This window comes from Salmo salar, chromosome ssa06 (assembly GCF_905237065.1).
Source record: "Salmo salar chromosome ssa06, Ssal_v3.1, whole genome shotgun sequence".
Classification (NCBI taxonomy): Eukaryota; Metazoa; Chordata; class Actinopteri; order Salmoniformes; family Salmonidae; genus Salmo; species Salmo salar.
In genome coordinates, this window is record NC_059447.1 from 64,320,440 (window position 1) to 64,341,334 (window position 20,895).

Genomic DNA, 20,895 nt, shown 5'->3' on the forward strand with positions numbered 1-20,895 from the left:
TCATCAATATGGAATACCCTTATACGACCCTATAGGCCCTATAGACTATATTGTAAATACATCTACATTTTTATTTCAGCACATTAATACATTTACACTGTGTGAATGTGTCTGAAGTATTATGAACTGGCTATCCACATTTCCATCGGTCCACAGCTGCTCTCAAAACCATAAAAAATCCAAGACATGGAAAGAATAAGAGGGGGAAAATAGTGAACACTGTAACGTATAGACTCTCCAGGACAGTAGACAACTAGACCGACTATATCTCCGCAGCAGAGGCCTTTTTTAAAGCATCTCCATGGGTCTCCATTGCTGCAGATGTACTGTGGCAGATGACAGACAATGTTTCATTGAATGGCTGCTCTCTCCCCCCTAAGGGCCAGGCATTTTCCCTCTGTAGAAAGCTCATTGGACAGGCTGCTTTAACACGGAGCATTCTCTCTGTAACACTAACCCAGACAATGGCGCCTCAGAGTCCCCCACTCGCTGATTACTGGAGATACGTTTTTATACAAAGCACGTCACAATGCATTGTGGGAGATTGGATTTCTTACCAAAAAAAAGGGACATTTCAGCACCAGAGAGAGGAGGGACAAAACTTTTTTAGTGGATGGTGATCTAGAGAGCTTCTTCAGATTGTATGTGAGCCTGTTAAATCGTAGCTATCATCAGTCCCAAACCTTCTCTCAGGTCTAGTATATTGTTATCTCCAGGGGTAGATTAGATTAGAATTATGATAGTGTTAGTTGCTTTAGAAGTTACTTGACTTTTAGTTTTCATTGTACCGTGCAATTACGTCTGCGACCCTGTGCCTATGACTGATAGTCATCTAATTGAATTCATTGTGGTAAATCAGAAACTACCTGGATTTGCTTGTTGACTAAAGTCAATCTGTACTTTAGTGAAGTTTTTCACTAGCTCCTCCAAAGAATTTCCAGTTAATTCATCCACAGATAAGATTACCAAGGAGGGAACTTTTAAATGAGGTCCATAGAACTTCTAATGAATTTCGTGACCTTGGTGTTAGAAACCACAGCAATTTCTTCACCTTGTCCCCATCCCTCCACCGTAAACCAAAGGAAAATTAAAACAGTCGTATCATAAGCCCTTTTCCTCCAGTCGCCATTGTTTATCTAATTGCTTTTAATTCACTTCTCTTATCTTGATTATTTCTGTGTTATTCACCACCACCTCCCTCTCTCCTCACCCTTTTTCAGAACATCCAGCACAGGAAGTATGCGAGATGGAAGGCCACTTACATCCACAACTGTCTGAAGAGTGGTGAAACCCCACAGGCTGGCCCTGCTGGCTATGAAGAGGAAACATATGGTAAGGACTGATATTCTATCAGCACAGCCACCCAAACAAACTATGACCTGTTAAGAAAATACCTCTTCTCCTGGCCTTTCCTTCAGGAACCTTTTAGACCCGCTTTCCTCCGTCTGGGTGACGTGCTGCTTCAGTCAGTAAAGGTTGGCCGTCATTGTGTGCCTTATCAAGTCTGAGAGTGCAGCAGCGGGGGCTCGCAGTGGCTTTGTGTGTGTTTGTGTGTGTTTGTGTGTGAGAGAGAGCTGATATTTGTTTAATGATTTTTTTTTTTTTTTCAACCCCTTATCCTTAGAGGGTCAGGAAGGGCCCAGGGTAGGTAGTTTTACCCCGTGGCTGTGGTGTAAGAAGTATATGTTACTAAACCTTTGGATTGAAGGTTGCGGCTGACATCCACTGGCTAAGAACAGTCTTAAAATGAGTGTGTATTATTGTGTTACATACGTCAGTCTTATGTTGGTTTGTGTGTGAGGGCCCATGTGTGTCTGTCAGCGTACATTTTAACACCCTTTAGAGACCAAGACTCCCAGAGTAACAACATCTCAGACTTAGAACTGAGTGGTCGGCCAGGCGGGACGGATGTTGCCTGTGGTGGACAGGGCCGGGGGACCCTCCTAACCACCGGTTAGAGTGTGATATGAAGCAGAGCATGGCGCGGTTAGATCACTGTGCTCCTCTCCGAACATCTGCTGGGCGTGATACAGTACGTTTTGACCTGAGCACCACGTGTCAGCGATGAAGTCATCTCTGGAGCCCTCCACTCTACTGCGACCCAACCTGCACTCAGACTGAAACTATGGGGACAGGGTCTCTAAATCAACATGCGGCTGGTCTGTCACCTATTTCATCTCTTTTGTTTTAGCCACACAAATGTATAGAAGTTACAGTATGACTGTCTGAAGGCTAGTTTTAGACACAGCCTACTTTCTGGTGTAGTTCATCTCTTTGTGTGGGGAGAGTAACGTCCCTCCCTCCCTCTCCGCCTGTTTTGAATGTGGGCCTCCCTCTGTAAGTGGTGACATCATGCATGGTTATTCCCACTGATGTGTAACATTGCCAAGAAAAAGCTGATATCATACTCTCTCCTCTCCCTCGTATTGAGTCTAACTCAGTCCACACACATCAGGATCTTATCACTGCATCTCACTGTTTCCACATGTCTGTCAAAAAACTCAGGAAGAGGGTGGTCCGTTGCTCATTATTACATGAAAACAGAGTGTAAATGGAAAATAAAATAGCACGTGTTACAATGATGAGCAGAGACTGTACTTTGGGTGTTCATTTTGGGATTTTGGCCTTTTTGCTCTTGATTGTTTTTACTGTATTTTGATATGGGATAGATTTTCAGATTTTTCTATTAGCTTATTTTAGATTCATAGCCATTTTGACATTTTTATTGGTTTTATTGTCTTATATTTGACCTGTTTAGTAGGTTATTGAAACCTACGTGTGGGAATAAATCTTGCTTTGTTTAGGGCCCACAGTGACTGCATTGTCTCAGATACATATTTGCTTGACTTTCCACTTCCAAGGAGGAAGAGATGATTAGCAAGGGGAACGGAATGGAGGAAAACACTGTTGAAATGACAGAGAGCCAATAGGAAGCAACTTTGTTGATTAGCATATTTTCCCCAGGCCTCAACCGTGGTGCTGAACCCTGTCCCAATGGAAGAGTGAGCCAGAGGCAGAACAAACAAGTGCAAGCTGCTTGCCATGTTGCCCACAAGTCCAGTCCAGTCAGTGAAGGCACGCTTGTTTTGTAGCCATGCCACCAAACGATGGAAACTAGTACAGACGTATTTGATTCCTTAACATTTCACGAAAAATAAGGTCACATCTCAAATAAGCAATGTGTTCAGGGCAAAGCATGGAAAGTAGAGTTTAACTCCAATTCAACTTCACAAGCTACAAATACGGTCAACGTTTTCTCACAGGGCATCAATGTGCTGAAGTGTCTTTTTGAGGCTATCATTAGGATTAGAACATTCAGAACATTCAGTACCTCTGCAGTTGCCAATCAATTACATTATCCATCATCTGCCATGTTTGAGAGTTGTCCTTTTGGCCAAGTAGAAGACTGTCACCAGCTCAACTCTGATAAGAAGCAGCACAAAAATTGCCTTGCGGCTACTTTGTTTGAATCTTATTATTGGTTTAAAATATATATATTTTTTATTTTTTATTTCACCTTTATTTAACCAGGTAGGCTAGTTGAGAACAAGTTCTCATTTGCGACCTGGCCAAGATAAAGCGTAGCAATTCGACACATACAACAACACAGAGTTACACATGGAATAAACAAAACATACAGTCAATAATACAGTAGAACAAAAGAAAACAAAAAGTCTATGTACAGTGTGAGTGCAAATGAGGAAAGTTAAGACAATAAATAGGCCATGGTGGTGAAGTAATTACAATATAGCAATTAAACACTGGAATGGTAGATGTGCAGAAGATGAATGTGCAAGTAGAGATACTGATATATCATTTCGGAGTGTCATTACGAGGAGGAAAGTTTCTATGCAGTGTATCACTGGGCTGTGACTGCAGGACTGAATTGAATGCATATCCTTTCAGTCTTTGGGATTGTCTGTCCTATGCACAAGGCATCATTCCGAGCCTCGAGACTTGCATTCGATAAAATCTTTCCATCTGTTTACGATCGCTTCTTCACAGTCTCTGTCACTCATTATCCCTGTGCATTCTTTCACCCTGCTGGCCATTTATTGGGTCAGACTGAACCAAGCCCTTGTGCTAGAGTCGCTGTCAACACCCATTTAAAACGCCCATCACTCCCAACTGTTATTGGCACAAATCAAGATTAAGTGGGCCATTGGCGAAACACTCAACTACAGCTCCTGTCTCTGCTCCTTTCACTGATTCAGACATAATGTGAGACTTTATCTTTACTGTCTGTCTCTCTCACGTGGCTCTAATCGTGGGAGTTTCATCTGATCCAAAGAGAGGAGCGAGGTAGGGGGGTTTTATCTCGGAGCAATCAAGATCCCCCCTCTGTAAGTAAGTAGGATACAATGCTGCTCAGTGTGTGAGGCTGAGGCTGTGCAGAGCTGGGCTGTGAGTGACCAGAGCAGAGCAAGGAGAGTGTCTGCAGGGAAAATACCCGGTTCCGGTTACACAGCTCCATAGTTCTCCATATCTCAGAGAGATGTTCTGGGACCAGGCCTCCCCATCCTCATGTGGCCTACTCCCTCCAATTAGCCACCTCAATCCTCTGGGTCTTCCCGTAGACTAACGGCCTTTCGCACCACGACAAATGCCGACGTTGTCACATAAGCCTAGACGGTTTATTTGTGTTAGCCTCCCCCAGCCATATTATTTCACCTCGAGTCTGGGGGAAAACGGAACAATATGCTAGAGAAACACAAATATTGGCAGAGGAAATGGTTTTAAGACTGACACAGAAACATCTATGAAAATGTGTTGAGGTCTGTTTTTCATAATGTCATTTTATGGAGGTTAGGGATCTATGTCCAAAGTGGTGTCAAATATAGCACATGTAGGCACATACAATGTAATATTTTTAATCTCTGAAAATATGTTTGAGGTTAATATTTTCTTTAAATGAAATCTGGTCACTCCAAAATATGTTTGGCGCGTAGTATTACTTTTAATGAGTCTAAAAAAACAGGCGCCATACCCATGAAATGGAATTTCCTCTTTTTTTTTCTCTCTGCATTACAGGATTTAAGCTTGTTCTTCTGGGATTTGGCTCACTGTGCTTTAGAAACATATGGTGTATATCGCAGCTCAAAGACTGAGTGGATAACCTTTTCCTGTTAAGCCAATTGAAGTTCAGTACACACAAAACACTTGACACTTTTTGAAGTCTATTCAGACAAAAACAAGTCTTTTAAAGTCAAATATGTTTAGTCTTTTATATGTTGTCATTACTCAAGTACTTCTCTTTCAATCTTAGGTTTCATCTTTGCATAAGAAAACTTAGGCTTAATGCCTGGTATGTTTCTCCACAACTTAGTGTTCACATCGTTCCGTTTGAGCAGTATGTCGGCACTTGGCACATTGCCCCAAAGTGGCCATCTCTAATTCATCTCAGCCAATCTATGCCAAGAAGCTGTCCTTGTGTGTTGGAAGCTCATATCCACTTCCATGGCTGTAAGGTTTCCTGTAACGTTCCTTTGCATCACTGGTTGCATGAAGGAAAAAAGGGCCTCCTTGGTGACTCATTCCTCCTGTTTGCGCAAGACGGCGTGAGGAGAGGATGGCTGGTCTAGGACCTGGTGGTGCACGTGGTTTCATCTTGAAACATACCCACGCCACGGTCTCCACAGTGACAAATGAACCAATCATGGTCTTCGGATTAGATTGAAGCATATTGCGAATTTAAGCTTCAGAAGTAAAATCCACATGATTGGAGAAAATAAATATTTGGGAAATGTTTTTCAGAGATTTACCGAGATAAAGTGTAACATCCTGTTGTGCTTTGATGAAAAAGTGTTTGTGGCCTATTTGGTTGAGTTATTGTTGTATCCTACAAACTTGAGTCAGCCTCTAATATTGTTGCCACAGCAAGGAAATTAAATAACTCAGTGAGCAGTAAATCTGCATGTTTTCCTCTGACTTCATCTGCCGTAATATATTTTATTGGGTTGTTTATAGATTTATACCTCATATCAGTACTTAACATTCAGTCTTGCGTAAGTTCAGCCTTATCAGATGATAACTGACGTGATATGGGGCAGGCTAGTTGTCCATTGTCAACGTGAAAAGTTTAGTATAAATCTGTGTGCAAACAATATGAGCTCCATGACCGAGGTCTGAGGGACTGCAAACTACATTCAGTTGAAGTCGGAAGTTTGCATACACCTTAGCCAAATACATTTAAACTCAGTTTTTCACAATTCCTGGCAGTTAATCCTTGTAAAAATTCCCTGTCTTAGGTCAGTTAGGATCACCACTTTTATTTATATAATGTGAAATGTCAGAATAATAGTGATTTTATTTCAGCTTTTGTTTCTTTCATCGCATTCCCAGTGGGTCAGAAGTTTACATACACTCAATTAGTATTTGGTAGCATTGCCTTTTAAATTGTTTAACTTGGGTCAAACTTTTCGGGAAGCCTTCCACAAGCTTCCCACAGTAAGTTGGGGGAATTTTGGCCCATTCCTCCTGATAGAGCTGGTGTAACTGAGTCAGGTTTGTAGGCCTCCTTGCTCGCACACGCTTTTTCAGTTCTGCCCACAAATGTTCTATAGGATTGAGGTCAGGGCTTTGTGATGGCCACTCCAATACCTTGACTTTGTTGTCCTTAAGCCATTTTGCCACAACTTTGGAAGTATGCTTGGGGTCATTGTCCATTTGGAAGACCCATTTGCGACCAAGCTTTAACTTCCTGACTGATGTCTTGAGATGTTGCTTCAATATATCCTCATGATGCCATCTATTTTGTGAAGTGCACCTGTCCCTCCTGCAGCAAAGCACCCCCACAACATGATGCTGCCACCACCATGCTTCACGGTTGGGATGGTGCTCTTTGGCTTGCAAGCCTCCCCCTTTTTCCTCCAAACATAACGATGGTCATTATGGCCAAACAGTTCTATTTTTGTTTCATCAGACCAGAGGACATTTCTCCAAAAAGTACGATCTTTGTCCCCATGTGCAGTTGCAAACCGTAGTCTGGCTTTTTTATGGCGGTTTTGGAGCAGTGGCTTCTTCCTTGCTGAGTGGCCTTTCAGGTTATGTCGATGTAGGACTCGTTTTACTGTGGATATAGATACTTTTGTACCTGTTTCATCCAGCATCTTCACAAGGTCCTTTGCTGTTGTTCTGGGATTGATTTTCACTTTTCGCACCAAAGTACTTTAATCTCTAGGAGACAGAACGCGTGTCCTTCCTGAGCGGTATGACGGCTGCGTGGTCCCATGGTGTTTATACTTGCATACTATTGTTTGTACAGATGGACATGGTACCTTCAGGCATTTGGAAATTGCTCCCAAGGATGAACCAGACTTGTGGAGGTTTACAATTTTCTTGGTTTTGGCTGATTTCTTTTGATTTTCCCATGATGTCAAGCAAAGAGGCACTGAGTTTGGAGTTAGGCCTATAAATACATCCACAGGTACACCTCCAATTGACTCAAATGATGTCAATTAGCCTATCAGAAGCTTTTAAAGCCATGACATAATTTTCACTCAATTTAGTGTACGTAAACTTCTGACCCACTGGAATTGGGATGCAGTGAATTATAAGTGAAATAATCTGTCTGTAAACAATTGTTGGAAATATTACTTGTCATGCACAAAGTAGATGTCCTAACTGACTTGCCAAAACTATAGTTTAACAAGAAATTTGTGGAGTGATTGAAAAACGAGTTTTAATGACTCCAACCTAAGTGTATGTAAACTTCCGACTTCAACTGTATCTTTAAATTCCTCCCTTCTTTTTTCCCTCCTCGTCTCCCCAGATGAGGAGTATGGTGCTGAGGGTGGAGGGGGACCCTCCTCCCAGTCTGCTCAGCCCCAGTCTCCACCTCATTCCCAGCCCGGCTTCGGGGATCCAAACCAGGGGCCTGGGTCCATGGGGGGTCCACCCTACCCCCCCACCAACTACAACAATATCCACATCCCCCCTGGAGCCCACTGCCCAGCCAACACACCTGCAGAGCTCCCTCCACCTGCAGGTACAGTATAGGAGCTCAACACATCACCCTGTCATCCACAACACTCATCAGAGCCTTTAGATTGCATCCCATGAGCTGTTCATATCTTTAGATGGATCAGTGCAGTCTTTCTTTGTGATTACAAACATGATCAGCTCTAGCAGAGAGACAGAATGGTCATGATGAAGACTACATAGACTTGACTAATTATTTGCCTGCCTAGGTTGACTAGGCTAATTCTTCATCTGACCATTTTTCGCAAACTTCTCCTGATCTATAACAGAGTGGTGTTCCCCCTGGCATAACTTGAGTACAGCTCTGCTCAAGCCTATGGGATACACTTTGCCATTATACCCGTCTTGTGGCAGGTCTTTTGTGAGCGGAGAGACAGGATTGTGTAATGAACCCTAATGACTGCTTTCTTTGCGGCTGACTTGTTGTGTCCCATATCACCCAGGGGACAGTTGCCTCACACAAAGCAGCCAACACTCAGTCATTTGTAACAGCCTCACCAGACAAAGACCAACAGATATGTTTGTTTATTCATTCTCTAGTGGTTATTATTAATATGCCACAGGCTCATTAAGGTTGCTGTTGATGATAAAGGACACCAACATAGGTTGTGGATGTAATATGGACAGTTGAGATTTATCATAGTTTCCTTATTGACTCAGTCTTGGCAGGCCGTGGGCGGGAGAGGTCTTTCCTGGTCTTGGCCTTGCTGACTTTACCCTGCGTGTCTTCCTGTTTTCCCTGCTATCAATCTCTCACTCTACCTTTTAAAGATCAGAGCCAGAGCAGAGCCAGGGGTGAAGGCAGGGGGTCAGTGAGAGCAGGGTCCATTCTGAAGCCCTGATAGGGTGCTTTCCCCCGTAGGCCCAGGGCCTGCCTGTGTCCTCTGTGATTAGCCCACTGGCTCCCAGGCACAGAGGAAATGACTGGTCTCCACCCAGTGACCCCAGAGGTGCTCAGGCGCTAATTGAATCGGGGGCGGCACGCCACGCTGCAAACCCCAGATCCTGCAATACAAACACATGAAATATAGCTGCACAGATTTCCCCCAGGACTTTCCTTGTTTTTTTGGACCAATGTAGCTGGAACCTGTTTCGGGAGTCTATACATTGGCTGTGAGGAGAAAAATGAACATTGTTCCAGATTATGATCATCAAATGTGACCTTGTTTTCATCATAGATCTGCAGTCAATCATCCGTTTGGCTGGAGGGAATGGACTGAGGGCTGGTCTCCAAGTGCATTCAAACCACTTGTCTTTATACATCATAAAGTCATATCCCAGCGTTAGCCAACACATTTCTTGGTTGTGGCGTAGCAGAAGTTGAAAGTTCCCTGTGTTGTTTTTCCTGGACTCTAGAGGTTCTGGGTGGACTAGAAAGGTGGACTGGACTAACTCTGCCCTGTTCCCCTGTGTTAGCAGGAGAAGCCATTAAACCAGTGCCTGTTCCCCGAAGCATTCCAGCGGTCGACCCCTCACTGCGGAGTGCCACTCAGGAAGGTAAGGAGTAAGAGCAGGAAGGTAAGGAGTGAGAACAGGACAGGGACTGCATAGTACCCCCTTCCCTTCACCAGGCACCCTGGGGCTCAACTCACCTCACCTCACCCACACCCCAAAACCACCACCTCCTGGCTGTGAGGAGGCGAAGGGTGGGGGGCGTGAGGGGTGGAGAAAGACTGGCACACGGCAGGTCTCTTCATAAAATGCTTTATGGAAAACAGACTTTGGGCTCTTGGTTTCCAGCACTGGTGGGAAAAATATGACCACAGACAAAACCCAAATAATCACATGCTGATGAAAAGAAAATGACTACATTACCAATTGCAGTGTCATGACAATGCAGCCTTAATAAATGTTAATGAATAGAGAGCAGAAAACACAGCGTTTGGTTGGCATGAGAGGTGATAATTACATGGCTTACTCAGCAGGAACCAGTGTGATAGTGTTACACAGGACGTACGGCGCATTCGGAAAGTATTCAGACCCCTTGACTTTTTCAACATTCTGTTACGTTACATCCTTATTCTAAAATGGATCAAATTCATGTTTTTCCTCATCAATCTACACACGATACCCCATAATGACAAAGAAAAGTTTTTTGAATTTTTTGCAAATGTTTTAAAAATAAAAACAGCATAACTTATTTACATAACATTACCAAATACACTGAGGCAAATTAAAAAATTCTGTGCTAGAAGTTTATAGAATAAAAGTGTCAGTATATTATTTACACAATGCTGTTCACCTGTGATTTGGCCTGATCTGTTCCTAGCACTAGCGCAATTGCTAACTAGCGTTAGCGCAATGACTGGCATGCTAGCAGATACCCATAGACTTCCAGTCATTGTGCTAATACTAGTTAGCATTGGCTCACGAAACTACCTCGTAACTTCCTTTTATATTGGACACAGAAACATAAATATGGTATCCACGAGTTAATCTGACTCTAGGGATGTAAATAAAGGGCCTCATTGCCAAATTCCTGAAGTATCACTTTAATTTATGACCTTCAAAGCCAAGCAAAATAAGAAGAAACAGATAAACGTTAGAATATTGACATTCTGTTTCTCTATTTGAGGAGGCTTTAGGCGATGTTTTGAAAACAGTTGAGAGTGCAGTGATGGTCTTTGACCAGACCATTTAACCTGCCCCCAAATATTAAGCAGAGTAACCACCCTCAGAGCTGTGCAGATCTTTCCTCAGATGGAACAGCATTTGCATAGTGGTATATTCTGAAGGGCCAAGGTTATAAAATTACCTTAATGCCCACCAGCGTCTGCCTTGATTTAACACAAGTGTTCAGAATCTACCCAACCTCAGCCTAACCCTATCATTTAAATGCCTGGTGGTAAATGGGAGCTTCTTGTGGCAAGCCACAAATGCATCCCTTGCCATGTGGCTAATACATGAATACTTTCTGCCCGTAATGTTTATTTAAACATTTTTGTAAATGGGACCGGTAGACAATGCAAGATTGGGGAAATTTGGTCCATGATCATCATATTTTAGTATATCACTGTAGCGGAGTGAAAGGGTAAGCAATTATCCTGAATCATGTTATTATTCACCTCAGTTTTTCCTCCCTCTAGTTTTTAACAAGTTTCAAAACCACATGTTCTTAGTCATTGTTCATACCGATAACTAGGAATTAACATTACTTAACATATACACAAGAAACCTATAATTTTGAGACACACCATTGAATGTTTATGCTCATGTTACCGCAAATGTGCTTTAAACCATTTTGAATTCTGAAGAAATTGAAAATGCTTAGCATATGTGTCTAGACCGACATGGTTCTTTAAGAGTTTTAAATAGTGTCTTATATTGTAAAAATGGGCATGGGACTCATGGCCAGTGTCTCAAATTCTGGTGATATTGCAGAGTGTGGTTGGATTTGTGAAATACGTTTTGAGTTAAGGGAGAAATCAGAGAGCTGTTTCAGGCTCGTCTGCCTCAGACAATTTATGACCTAATAGGGCGGGTCAGTGAGGGAGTAAAATAGGAGCGGTGTGTGTTACTCACACACAATCTCTCTTAATTAAGAGATCACATTATAGAATGTAACTTTTATTTTCAATAATTACACTTGTCTCAAAGGAACTCCTTATTCTTCGTCTCGGCAGGTGACGTGCGCCTCACGCCAGAGGACTACACCAGAGCTCAGAAGTACTGCAAGTACGCCGGCAGTGCCCTGCAGTACGAAGACGTGGGCACGGCGGTGCAGAATCTGCAGAAGGCCCTGAAGTTGCTTACCACTGGCAAAGAATGAGACCCATTGTCCCCCGGCGTCACTGTATCACTATAGCGCTGATCTGGCCCAGAAGAACTGAGACCGTTACCCTATAATCTACAGCAACCCCAGCTGTATCCGTCTGAAGAAAGCAATTCTGTCCCAACATCACTGTAAACAACAATGACATCTGTGTCTCCATATTGGCCTCCTGCTGTGGAGCTTCCAACATGGCTGTCTATAACTAGTGAGTTGCTCACTAAAGACTTCCTGAGCCTGTATGTTAAAACAGTGCATTTATCCCCTGCTAATATACTCCTTATATTAGTTTACACAAACAACCTATTCACTGTAGTTTGATAACACTTTTGTGTAACACACATATCCCCTTTTGTCTGCATGCACGTTTTGGGAACGTACTCGTTTTGCAGTTCAAAAAATACCAAATTTCTCATGGATTTTATGTACAGTAAGTAGCCCAATGCTTCAAGTAGACAGTAGATATAATCCCCTATTTTCAGGCGACATTGATCTGCCCTTTACTGTGTTTTCAATACAGTATCTATTTGTCTTATTTTCTCGGGTGAAAGGACTGTCATTTCTGCATCAACACAATTTAAATAAAATGTGTAAATTGATTGGTGGTTGGTGACCTGTTTGTATATACTGATACTGTCTGCTTTAGTAAACAAAACTGTCCAAGCAAGAGGAGGACTTTTGTTCAACAAGAAGGGGAAATATACGGTTGGTTTTCTGGACATAGATTTAGCGTAGTCCTAGACGAAAAAGCTATTTTAAGGGAGATTAGCCATTGTGCATTCTTTTTAGTCTAGGACTAGGCTTAATCTGTGTCCAGGAAACCGCCCCATAGAGAAGTAATTCCATGGGTACAGTAATGTCACTTTAGTTGAACGCCCTTCACGAAACTTGTACTTTTGTACGCTCTTATCTTTGACTGAGCAGTAGATCGGTCCATCCTCAAATATGCAGAAGTTTGAGTGAATTTTGTGTTTCTAATATTTCAAAATTGTTCCTTTTATTTATCGATGTTTTACTTAAAGGAAGGACTCATTTGCCCGTTATTAAAACAAATCAATGAAAGTATTTGGGTCATCATTTTATACATTTCCATAGTGATGTTGAACTGGGAAATATTGAAGCATGCCAGTGCTCCACACCGTAGAGACGGCAACAGTCTGATGGGTTATTTGAATAGATTTATCCAGCCAAGCTTTGATGACCTTCTCTTCTCTTTTAGTGTTTGTTTGATAACAGTAATTGAACTGTAATGTACAGCCATTAGCGATTATTAAAATGTGCTGAAACTCTAAGAGCAGATAATTGAGTGGACCTCACTGGAATGTTCACTCTGAAGTCTCATCATATAAAAAAAATTCTTAAATGTGTAAATCAATGACATGAAAGGAGTGAACAATTACATTTAGAACATGTGTAATATCACCAGGGAGTCGTCTGCTGCATTACAAGGGGCATTGAAATGAAATGCTGGAAATGAAACCTTTAATGAACGGCATGATCCCTGACTGACATTGAGTCCTGCATTTCCAAAACACCACACTGATACCTTCCAGCACATTTTGTTTATTAAATCAATCAGGTTACTCTCCATTCAAATATCAATGAGACAGGAGAGGTACCATGAATACCAAGTCCTTTGAGTGTCCTTAGGCTTCTACTCATTCAGGTAATAAATAATTAGTCGTCTGGGTTCATGTCTAGGTTTGCTCACCCCGTTCAATGTGATTACTATGCCTAGTTTCTTGATGTCATCACGCTCATTGTTTTTCTTCATTGCCTGCCTGTTGCCTTAAGAGTTATACAAAAGGCATTGGCCCTTTATCTCTCGACTGGCTGGACTATCACCACCAGCATCTGTATTTGCCTGAGTCCCTTCCTTCCTTGTTGATGGGCATGGTGTTGATGCAAATGGAAATCAGGTGGATTCCTTCTACGTATTTATTTCTAGCTGTAAAGTTAATGGGGGAGAAAAGTCACACGTCAATTGAAATCGATAATTCTCTCTCTGTGGCCGTGAGCAACTGCACCTTAAATCTGTGCACCATGTCCAGTCAGCCAATGAGTGGCTTGAGGTATGGTAAGTACTGGAGGTGATAGGGACAAGATGCAGAGATGTATTGCTTTCCACAGTTATTTTGCAACATTTCAATTTATATTGTTGTTATGGTTAGTATACCACCCATACACACAATGTAAACACTGTTCACATGACATCAATACTGGCCCTATTTAGCTCACATGACAGTACTGTGGGAACATCAGCTGGGTTTGATCATGCCTTTGTCATGATTCATTATGTACTGGTAGGAGAACAGCTACTTCTTTGGCTTTTGTAATAGTTTAAAGCCTCCCTGCCATTAGAAATCAGCTGTGTCCCCAACTGTATAAGTCACAACTGGAAAGGGAATCACTTTTGCCAGGCTATTGTCCGTCATTTAGGGAACCATATCTGAAAGTTAGTATACAGCTGTATTGTCACCCCATAAAACAGTCAATGTTCTATTCTATTTTGGGATGTTTTGGAAGATGGGATAAAGTGCTTCCCATAGTTTCATTCAAAGATCTGTCATGTCTAATTATCTTAATAGAACCCCCCAACCCAATTAAGGAGCTACAATAAAGTCAATAGTTCTATCAACAATAGAAGACATGTCATTTTGTATTTTGGCTGTGGTTAAACCTCAACTACACAAAAGTGATGGCTTTGGAGAACGAAAAGATGAAAAAGTGTATACGGCATGCGAATTCAGCAACCTGTATTATTCTGTACGTGAATCCAGGACACTCCATTTAGTATGATATGTTTCATATGGTAGGTCTTCATTTGTGGATGTCCATCCATTTTGTACGTAATGTTACAAATTATAATTCGTATGATATATTACGAATTTGCAAAACTTATATGTTACGAATTCAAATTTGTTGTGACTAACGTTAGCTAGGGTAGGGGTTAGGGTTAGGACAAGGGTTAGCTAAAAGGGTTAAGGTTAGGGTTACGGGAAGGGTTCGCTGACATGCTAAGTAGTTGCAAAGTAGCTAAAAAGTAGTAACTCGTTGAAAAGTTGATAATTAGCTAAAATTATAAAGTTATCCGTGATCAAATTTGGATTGCTAGACGTTCACGTTATATAGACACCCCTCCAACCACCCTGCTTTCATTTTTGCTTTAAGTAACCTGTCTTATGTAACCAAACATAACATATCGTACTAATTTTAGTGTCCCAGATGTATGTTTACTATGTTACATCTAGTCTATGAGACCAGGCTGAATTCAGATATCCAACCCTGTTATCTCAAAGGAAGATCATTCTAAACTGCCATTGAAAGCAAATTACTTCATTCATGGCCTACATACTAAATTCCACTATGCAGGAACTTGTTTCAGTCCTGTCCTCCCTCAGTTCAATGTCACAATAGATTCCATAAAAGATGCACTATGCAGAAATCACTCCGCCATTTCATGGTTGCTAAAATTCTAATAGTTAATTTCAGTTTATGTGGCAAAACAAGCAAGTATAGTGTAGATAATCATTGTACCATCTAAACCGCTGTGAAATATATTTTCCATAACCAACAATATTGTATTTTCAGCTGTTTGAAGCTGGTGTAATGTAAAACAGGCAAAAACTTAAGAACGGGAAGCATAGAATTAGCGCACATAGAATGCCAATTAGACTTGCTTTCAATGAGAATGACAGATCTATAACACAACTTTTGGGGTTTTGGGTTCTGATGGTGTTAGACAGTTGAACTAAGCTCCTTAAGCATTTATAAGATATTCTTCAAAACATTAGGAACATACTATTTCCATGACATAGACTGACCAGGTGAATCCTGGTGAAAGCTATGATCCCTTATTGATGTCACCTGTTAAATCCACTTCAATCAGTGTAGATGAAGGGAGGAGACAGGTTAAAGAAGGATTTTTAAGCCTTCTGACAATTGAAACATGGATTGTGTATGTGTACCATTCAGAGGGAAAATGGGCTAGATAAAATATTTAAGTGCCTTTGAATGGTGTATGGTAGTAGGTGCGATGTTCAACGGTTTGAGTGTGTCAAGAATGGCAAAGCTGCTGGGTTTTTCACGCTCAACAGTTTCCCGTGTGTATCAAGAATGGTCCACCACTATTCTTGATACCATCCAACTTGACACAACTGTGGGAAGCATTGGAGTCAACATGGGCCAGCATCCCCATGGAACGCTTTCGACACCTTGTAGAGTCCATGCCCCGACGAATTGAGACTGTTCTGAGGGCAAAAGGGGTGCAACTCAATATTGACTACTCCGTGTATTATGAATTTAAAAGTAAAAAAATATATGTAGCAATCGCAGATTACCCCTTTAAAGAATGTTTACTTTCATTGTGGCATGTCTGTCAGTCCATGCTGCAACAGTATGTGTCACAGACACAGAATAAAATAATTATCATGGGACCTAATTGTGTGGAATCTGTGAATGTCCAATTTGTCAATTTTCACAGTGTGGTGGAGAAGCAACTGCTGTAGAATTCTGGATGGGTTTGTAGCATTTTGAGCACATTTTCTTAACCCCTGGGACTTGCCTGCCTGGCTTTAGTTGAGGGTGGGGCGCCAGAGGGAGAGAGAACGTCCTCTAGCTGTGTGCAAGGACACGGCCCTGAACGGTAAAACAGCTTTACTGCTGTTTCAAGCATCTTGCGGGACGGGGAAAAGGTTCATCAATCGATTTGAGTTTCGACTTTGGGATAAGTGCGTGTTTAGCGTTTATACACTGAATTGTGATTGCCTGAATTAAGTTTTCAAACGTCGGCGTGTCACGAATTTGAAGAAGTTTACAAAAGTTTTCCAAAATCGCAAACTCCAGTCGGACGACAGGAGAGGAGATAATATGATTCTTCAAGGAGACCAGCTCCCTCTCCAATAAGATAATGTAAGTTTTGAAAAAAATGGATTGCTCATGGCGTTATTGTCAATGCTTGATTTTTTCATTGTCTTAGAGATTGTTCTGAGTGTGACCAGAGGATAACTTCATGGATGTTACATTGCTACACTTTGTGTTTATTTACTAAAGGTATTAATTAGCCTATTGACTTTGAGGGTGGTCATAATGTTTTCAAAACACAGTCAACAACTTGTTCTGTATAGTTAACCCATTTGACTGCTAATGTAACGCCGCTGGCCATATTGCTATAGGGTTTTCATAAATTCATGTTCAATAGCACTCAAGACATGGTAAAGTATTACATGCTAAATGCAAACTACATGATTATGACACAAAGTAAACTCAACTACTTTAGAAGAAGTGAAAGTTGCTAACACTATAGAGAACAGCTTTTTCACTAACATGGATTTCCGCCTAGCTCTACTGAACACACTACTGACATTACTGAACAATCAAATGAGTGAAATTCGTATTATTTCCTCATCTCTCTGGATGCTGTATTGATGTATACCACTTTTTTTTTAAATATCATTTCTACCAGATTTTGTATCTTCCTAAAGACTATACAATGACATGTGTTGTCTTCTGAAGTGTAATCAGCATGTGAGAAATTGCTGTTGAAAGAGTGTTCTTATAATGTTCTTCACTGGTGTTACACAACCCTAGAATGTGTTCCAAAAGGTGATGTAAACTGAACGATTACAGACTAAACTCACAACTTCCAGCCAGTTCCACCAGGTCCTCAATGTGGGACTTCTCTGACAGGACAGCAAATATTAAGAGATGTGAAATGAAGTCATAGGGAATCTGTTGAAAAGAAGATGAAAAGCCAATACCTGCCCCAGGTGGCTGATGTCAGTCACTCCAATAAACTGGAGGATTTAATTAAAAATCAAAGTCTTGATCTGATGGCTCTCATATCCTGAGACCCAGACGTCAGTGATGACACTATACCATTATAAGGCATCCTCAAAGGAGAGCCCTGTGAAGGGTGAGAAAGACAGGCGTTTAGCTATCATAATGAATATGTCTGAAGATGGTTCATGACTCTTGTCCAACCAGTCTTCTCTACTATAAGTACACTCTAAACATGTATTCCTACTAGTTTGGATATTGACAATACCGTCTTCATCTATGTTACTACTGGCCATTTTTTATTATGAGGGCCTGGCGTCAATGGGTTTGATGGACGTACGTACAATGAAAATCCACCCTAGCCATCAGATGAATCAGTCTTTATGTGTTCTCCATGGGACCCAAAGCACTGACCTCTCTCTGCTTGTTTTGCATTAATATTTACATATTTTGAGAGAAACAACTTTCAACAAAGAACACTTTTTCTCTAATGTCAGGAATTGCATGAATGAATGTAATAAGCAAGCAGTTAATTGAGTCTTGTTCTCTAGGCCTAATGCTATAAAATATGTGTAAAGATGTAATTCACTTCCTTATTTTTTTCTTCTACATTTGAAAAGGCTACTGTCTACTCGACTGTTTAGGCTACTAAATTAAAAAAGGGGATTGTTAGAAATGTCAACTTTATTTTAGAGGTTTCCTTCCTTTGTACAACACACAATCATATCCAATCATTTCCAATAACCATATTAGTTACTATTTGAATAGTCAAAGTAACAATGGATGACTTTAGAATTATGAGAAAGTATATACTTGGCTTTTTTTGTGTGAAATTTGAATAGTCTACTTTGCCATATGTATACTGTTTATACTGAGTCTGTTTAAAAAGAATATTGACTGTCCTTTGAGATAAGGTCGTGGAGTTATAAGGTCGTGGAGTCGTAAACACGCCAGTTCTTCACTACTGAGTATTGTCTTCTGAATGACTATAAGATAAGATTTTCCTTCCTTCTCTTGATGAGATCACCTCTCTTGATCTTTGTTTCCTGATAGCCATGATGAACGTAATGAGGCAAAATACTGTTGTCTGAATAAAATATGACCAGGGATTATGTCCTTTGTGTGGTTGGCCTATATATACTCCATATCACTTCTCTCGGTGCTCCTTCTGCTTGCGAGGAAGTTGAATTGCGATACTCATCATCTTGTCTAAGTGAGTTCCCCGGCAGGGCTTTGAGTTAGGACGCAGTGAACTTGGGAGGGCACACAGTGAACAAAACAACAGTGGGTCAAGTTTAGTGAATTTTGTGAATATAATGATGTTATTTAAAGTCTTCATGGAAGCGAGGGAGAGGGTTTGGTATTTTTCCATAATCTGATGCTGTCGCTGCGAAGATGCTCTGAGTCACCAGGATCACATTGATGTCAGTAAATTACTATCCCGTGACTACAGTGAATGCATCTCTTGAGGAATCATTCAATGGGTGATACCTACTGCCTACTGAGAAAATGCAACATAGAAAGACTCACAGAAGCTTTGAAATGTTATTTTTAATCTTCTTCCAGCACCACCCAGAGCTCAGGCAACACCTAGAGTAATTGGTATCAATTAAGCCCAGACCAGACGTGTTTGGTGAAGCGGAAAAACAGTCCGTCCAGATAGAGTATCGCTCAGTGTAGTGGAAGTTAACAGAGGAGGCCCATTCCTCTCCAAGATTGAGGAGGCGAACAGGGCCTCTTGGCAGATGCTCCATCCTGTCCATTATAGTTTAGGCCCACAGCAGCTCAACCATATGAGTAGCTAATAGTAGCTAACCCAGCTCTGTGAAATTACTTGGGTTTGGAGTATACTGTAATTTCCTGACTGACTGAGAGGTTTGTTTGTGTGGCCTTGAGTTGATTGGGAGAACGTTAGAAAATGAGGTGATACAGAAATGTTAAAATGACTCTTGATTGAGAAGCAGATTCAGATGGGGTCATGGGTCACGTGTGAATTCAGAGAAAAATGACAACTAGAAACCAAAGAGAAACATCCTCACATGACAAGAGGTTGGTTTTGTAGTATCTCTGTAATAACCCCACATCGATGTACAGTATCTGGACAGCAGAGACCCAGCAATAAAAATGTGTTAAGAAGAATGGATTGACTCTGCTTGCTATTTTTCTCTTCTCTGTTCCCATCACATTGCATTTTTCATTTTGTATTCTTGCTGTGAACCTGGTTTAGATTTGTACTGTTTGATTGTTTTGTTAGTGATTTATTGAATTCACTTCCGTTCATGTTAGATAAGATTTCAGTGAATTTATGCTGACTGACTTGTGTATACATTTTTATATATCGATGGTGAACTCCTCTCAGACAATGTGGACATTTCAGATGTAATTGTTTTATTTATTTATTAAATATTAAAGACACAGCTTTTATCTATTAATTGAATGATATTCCTGGAATGTAAAGTCTACAGGCAAGAGGGTTGCATATACTGTATGTACCCAGAGATCAAAACAGCCACATTGGTTATTATGGGCATGGCTAATAACAGTAATTGGTGTATTTTCCCTTTCGTTATTATAATACAATTTTCATGTTAAATCCAAACAAGGAGCATTGAATGAACCACCACACTGATGCAGTCTGTCGGATACTTACCACGGGTGCTGTCCAACTCTGGAAGTCATTACAACTGACATGGGATAATTATTTACAATTATATAACAAAACTGCATCTGCTTCGCTGTGGTCCCTCTTTGTGCAGAAAAAATATCTTTCCATACCACAAATACATAATTCAAACTTTCAAAGTGGACTCAAATTGCAGACCCATCAGTATGAATAAAGATACTGTACGTGTGTGTGTATTTATGTCATTTGTGTTACTGCATGTGTACGACTATAAGACGATAACCAGTATGTCTCCGTCCTAATTGTGATTGGTGATTGACAGGGAGTCTTACATCCGTGGAGGATGGTGGCGATGGAAGTTCCGTAACGTCCTGCCAGTTGCCCTGCTGTGGATGTCCCTGCAAAGACAAGGTACACATTGATTCAACTATTGGCGTCGCTTGTGTTTTCTTATGTTTTGAATAGTATGCCTCCTGAAGAAAAAAAATACAAATGGATATTGATTTATGATTGTTTCATTATGATTGTTAAACTGTATACCATTGCTTTCTCTCAACATTGCCCTCCTTTCATTCTATGTCTTTTTTTCTGTTTCAATGATTGTGCTTGTTGCGCTTCTGCTTTCTCATGTTCGTTGCTTCGGTTAACACTGGCAGTCATTGTTTTACATATGCACCTTCAGAATGATTGGACACCGAAAGGCAATTGTTATCCACAGTACAGTAGTTTGTTACCAGTAGCTATC

General features: G+C 41.0%; 2 protein-coding genes across 17 annotated transcripts in view; both read left to right on the forward strand.

The window, feature by feature from the left end:
• Window positions 1–12,811, forward strand: part of LOC100194664 (Vps20-associated 1 like 1) — a 42,285-nt gene extending 29,474 nt beyond the window's left edge. The window contains 5 exon segments of one of the 5 annotated variants that reach the window (NM_001139748.1): window positions 1,221–1,332; window positions 7,772–7,874; window positions 7,876–7,987; window positions 9,397–9,477; window positions 11,604–12,348. In NM_001139748.1, the coding sequence (NP_001133220.1) occupies window positions 1,221–1,332; window positions 7,772–7,874; window positions 7,876–7,987; window positions 9,397–9,477; window positions 11,604–11,723 (528 nt within the window). In that variant the 3' untranslated portion in view covers window positions 11,724–12,348. 5 annotated transcript variants of the gene reach the window in all.
• Window positions 12,812–16,320: 3,509 nt separating this feature from the next.
• The window catches only part of LOC106607820 (adhesion G-protein coupled receptor G6), a 59,645-nt gene continuing 55,070 nt past the window's right edge, over window positions 16,321–20,895 (forward strand). For 6 of the 12 annotated variants that reach the window (XM_045720820.1, XM_045720821.1, XM_045720822.1 and 3 more), the window contains exons 1-2: window positions 16,321–16,660; window positions 20,473–20,561. In XM_045720820.1, the coding sequence (XP_045576776.1) occupies window positions 16,659–16,660; window positions 20,473–20,561 (91 nt within the window). In that variant the 5' untranslated portion in view covers window positions 16,321–16,658. The remainder of the gene's footprint in view (window positions 16,661–20,472; window positions 20,562–20,895) is intronic. The other 6 variants (XM_014205203.2, XM_014205207.2, XM_045720825.1 and 3 more) reach the window with 2 other exon arrangements.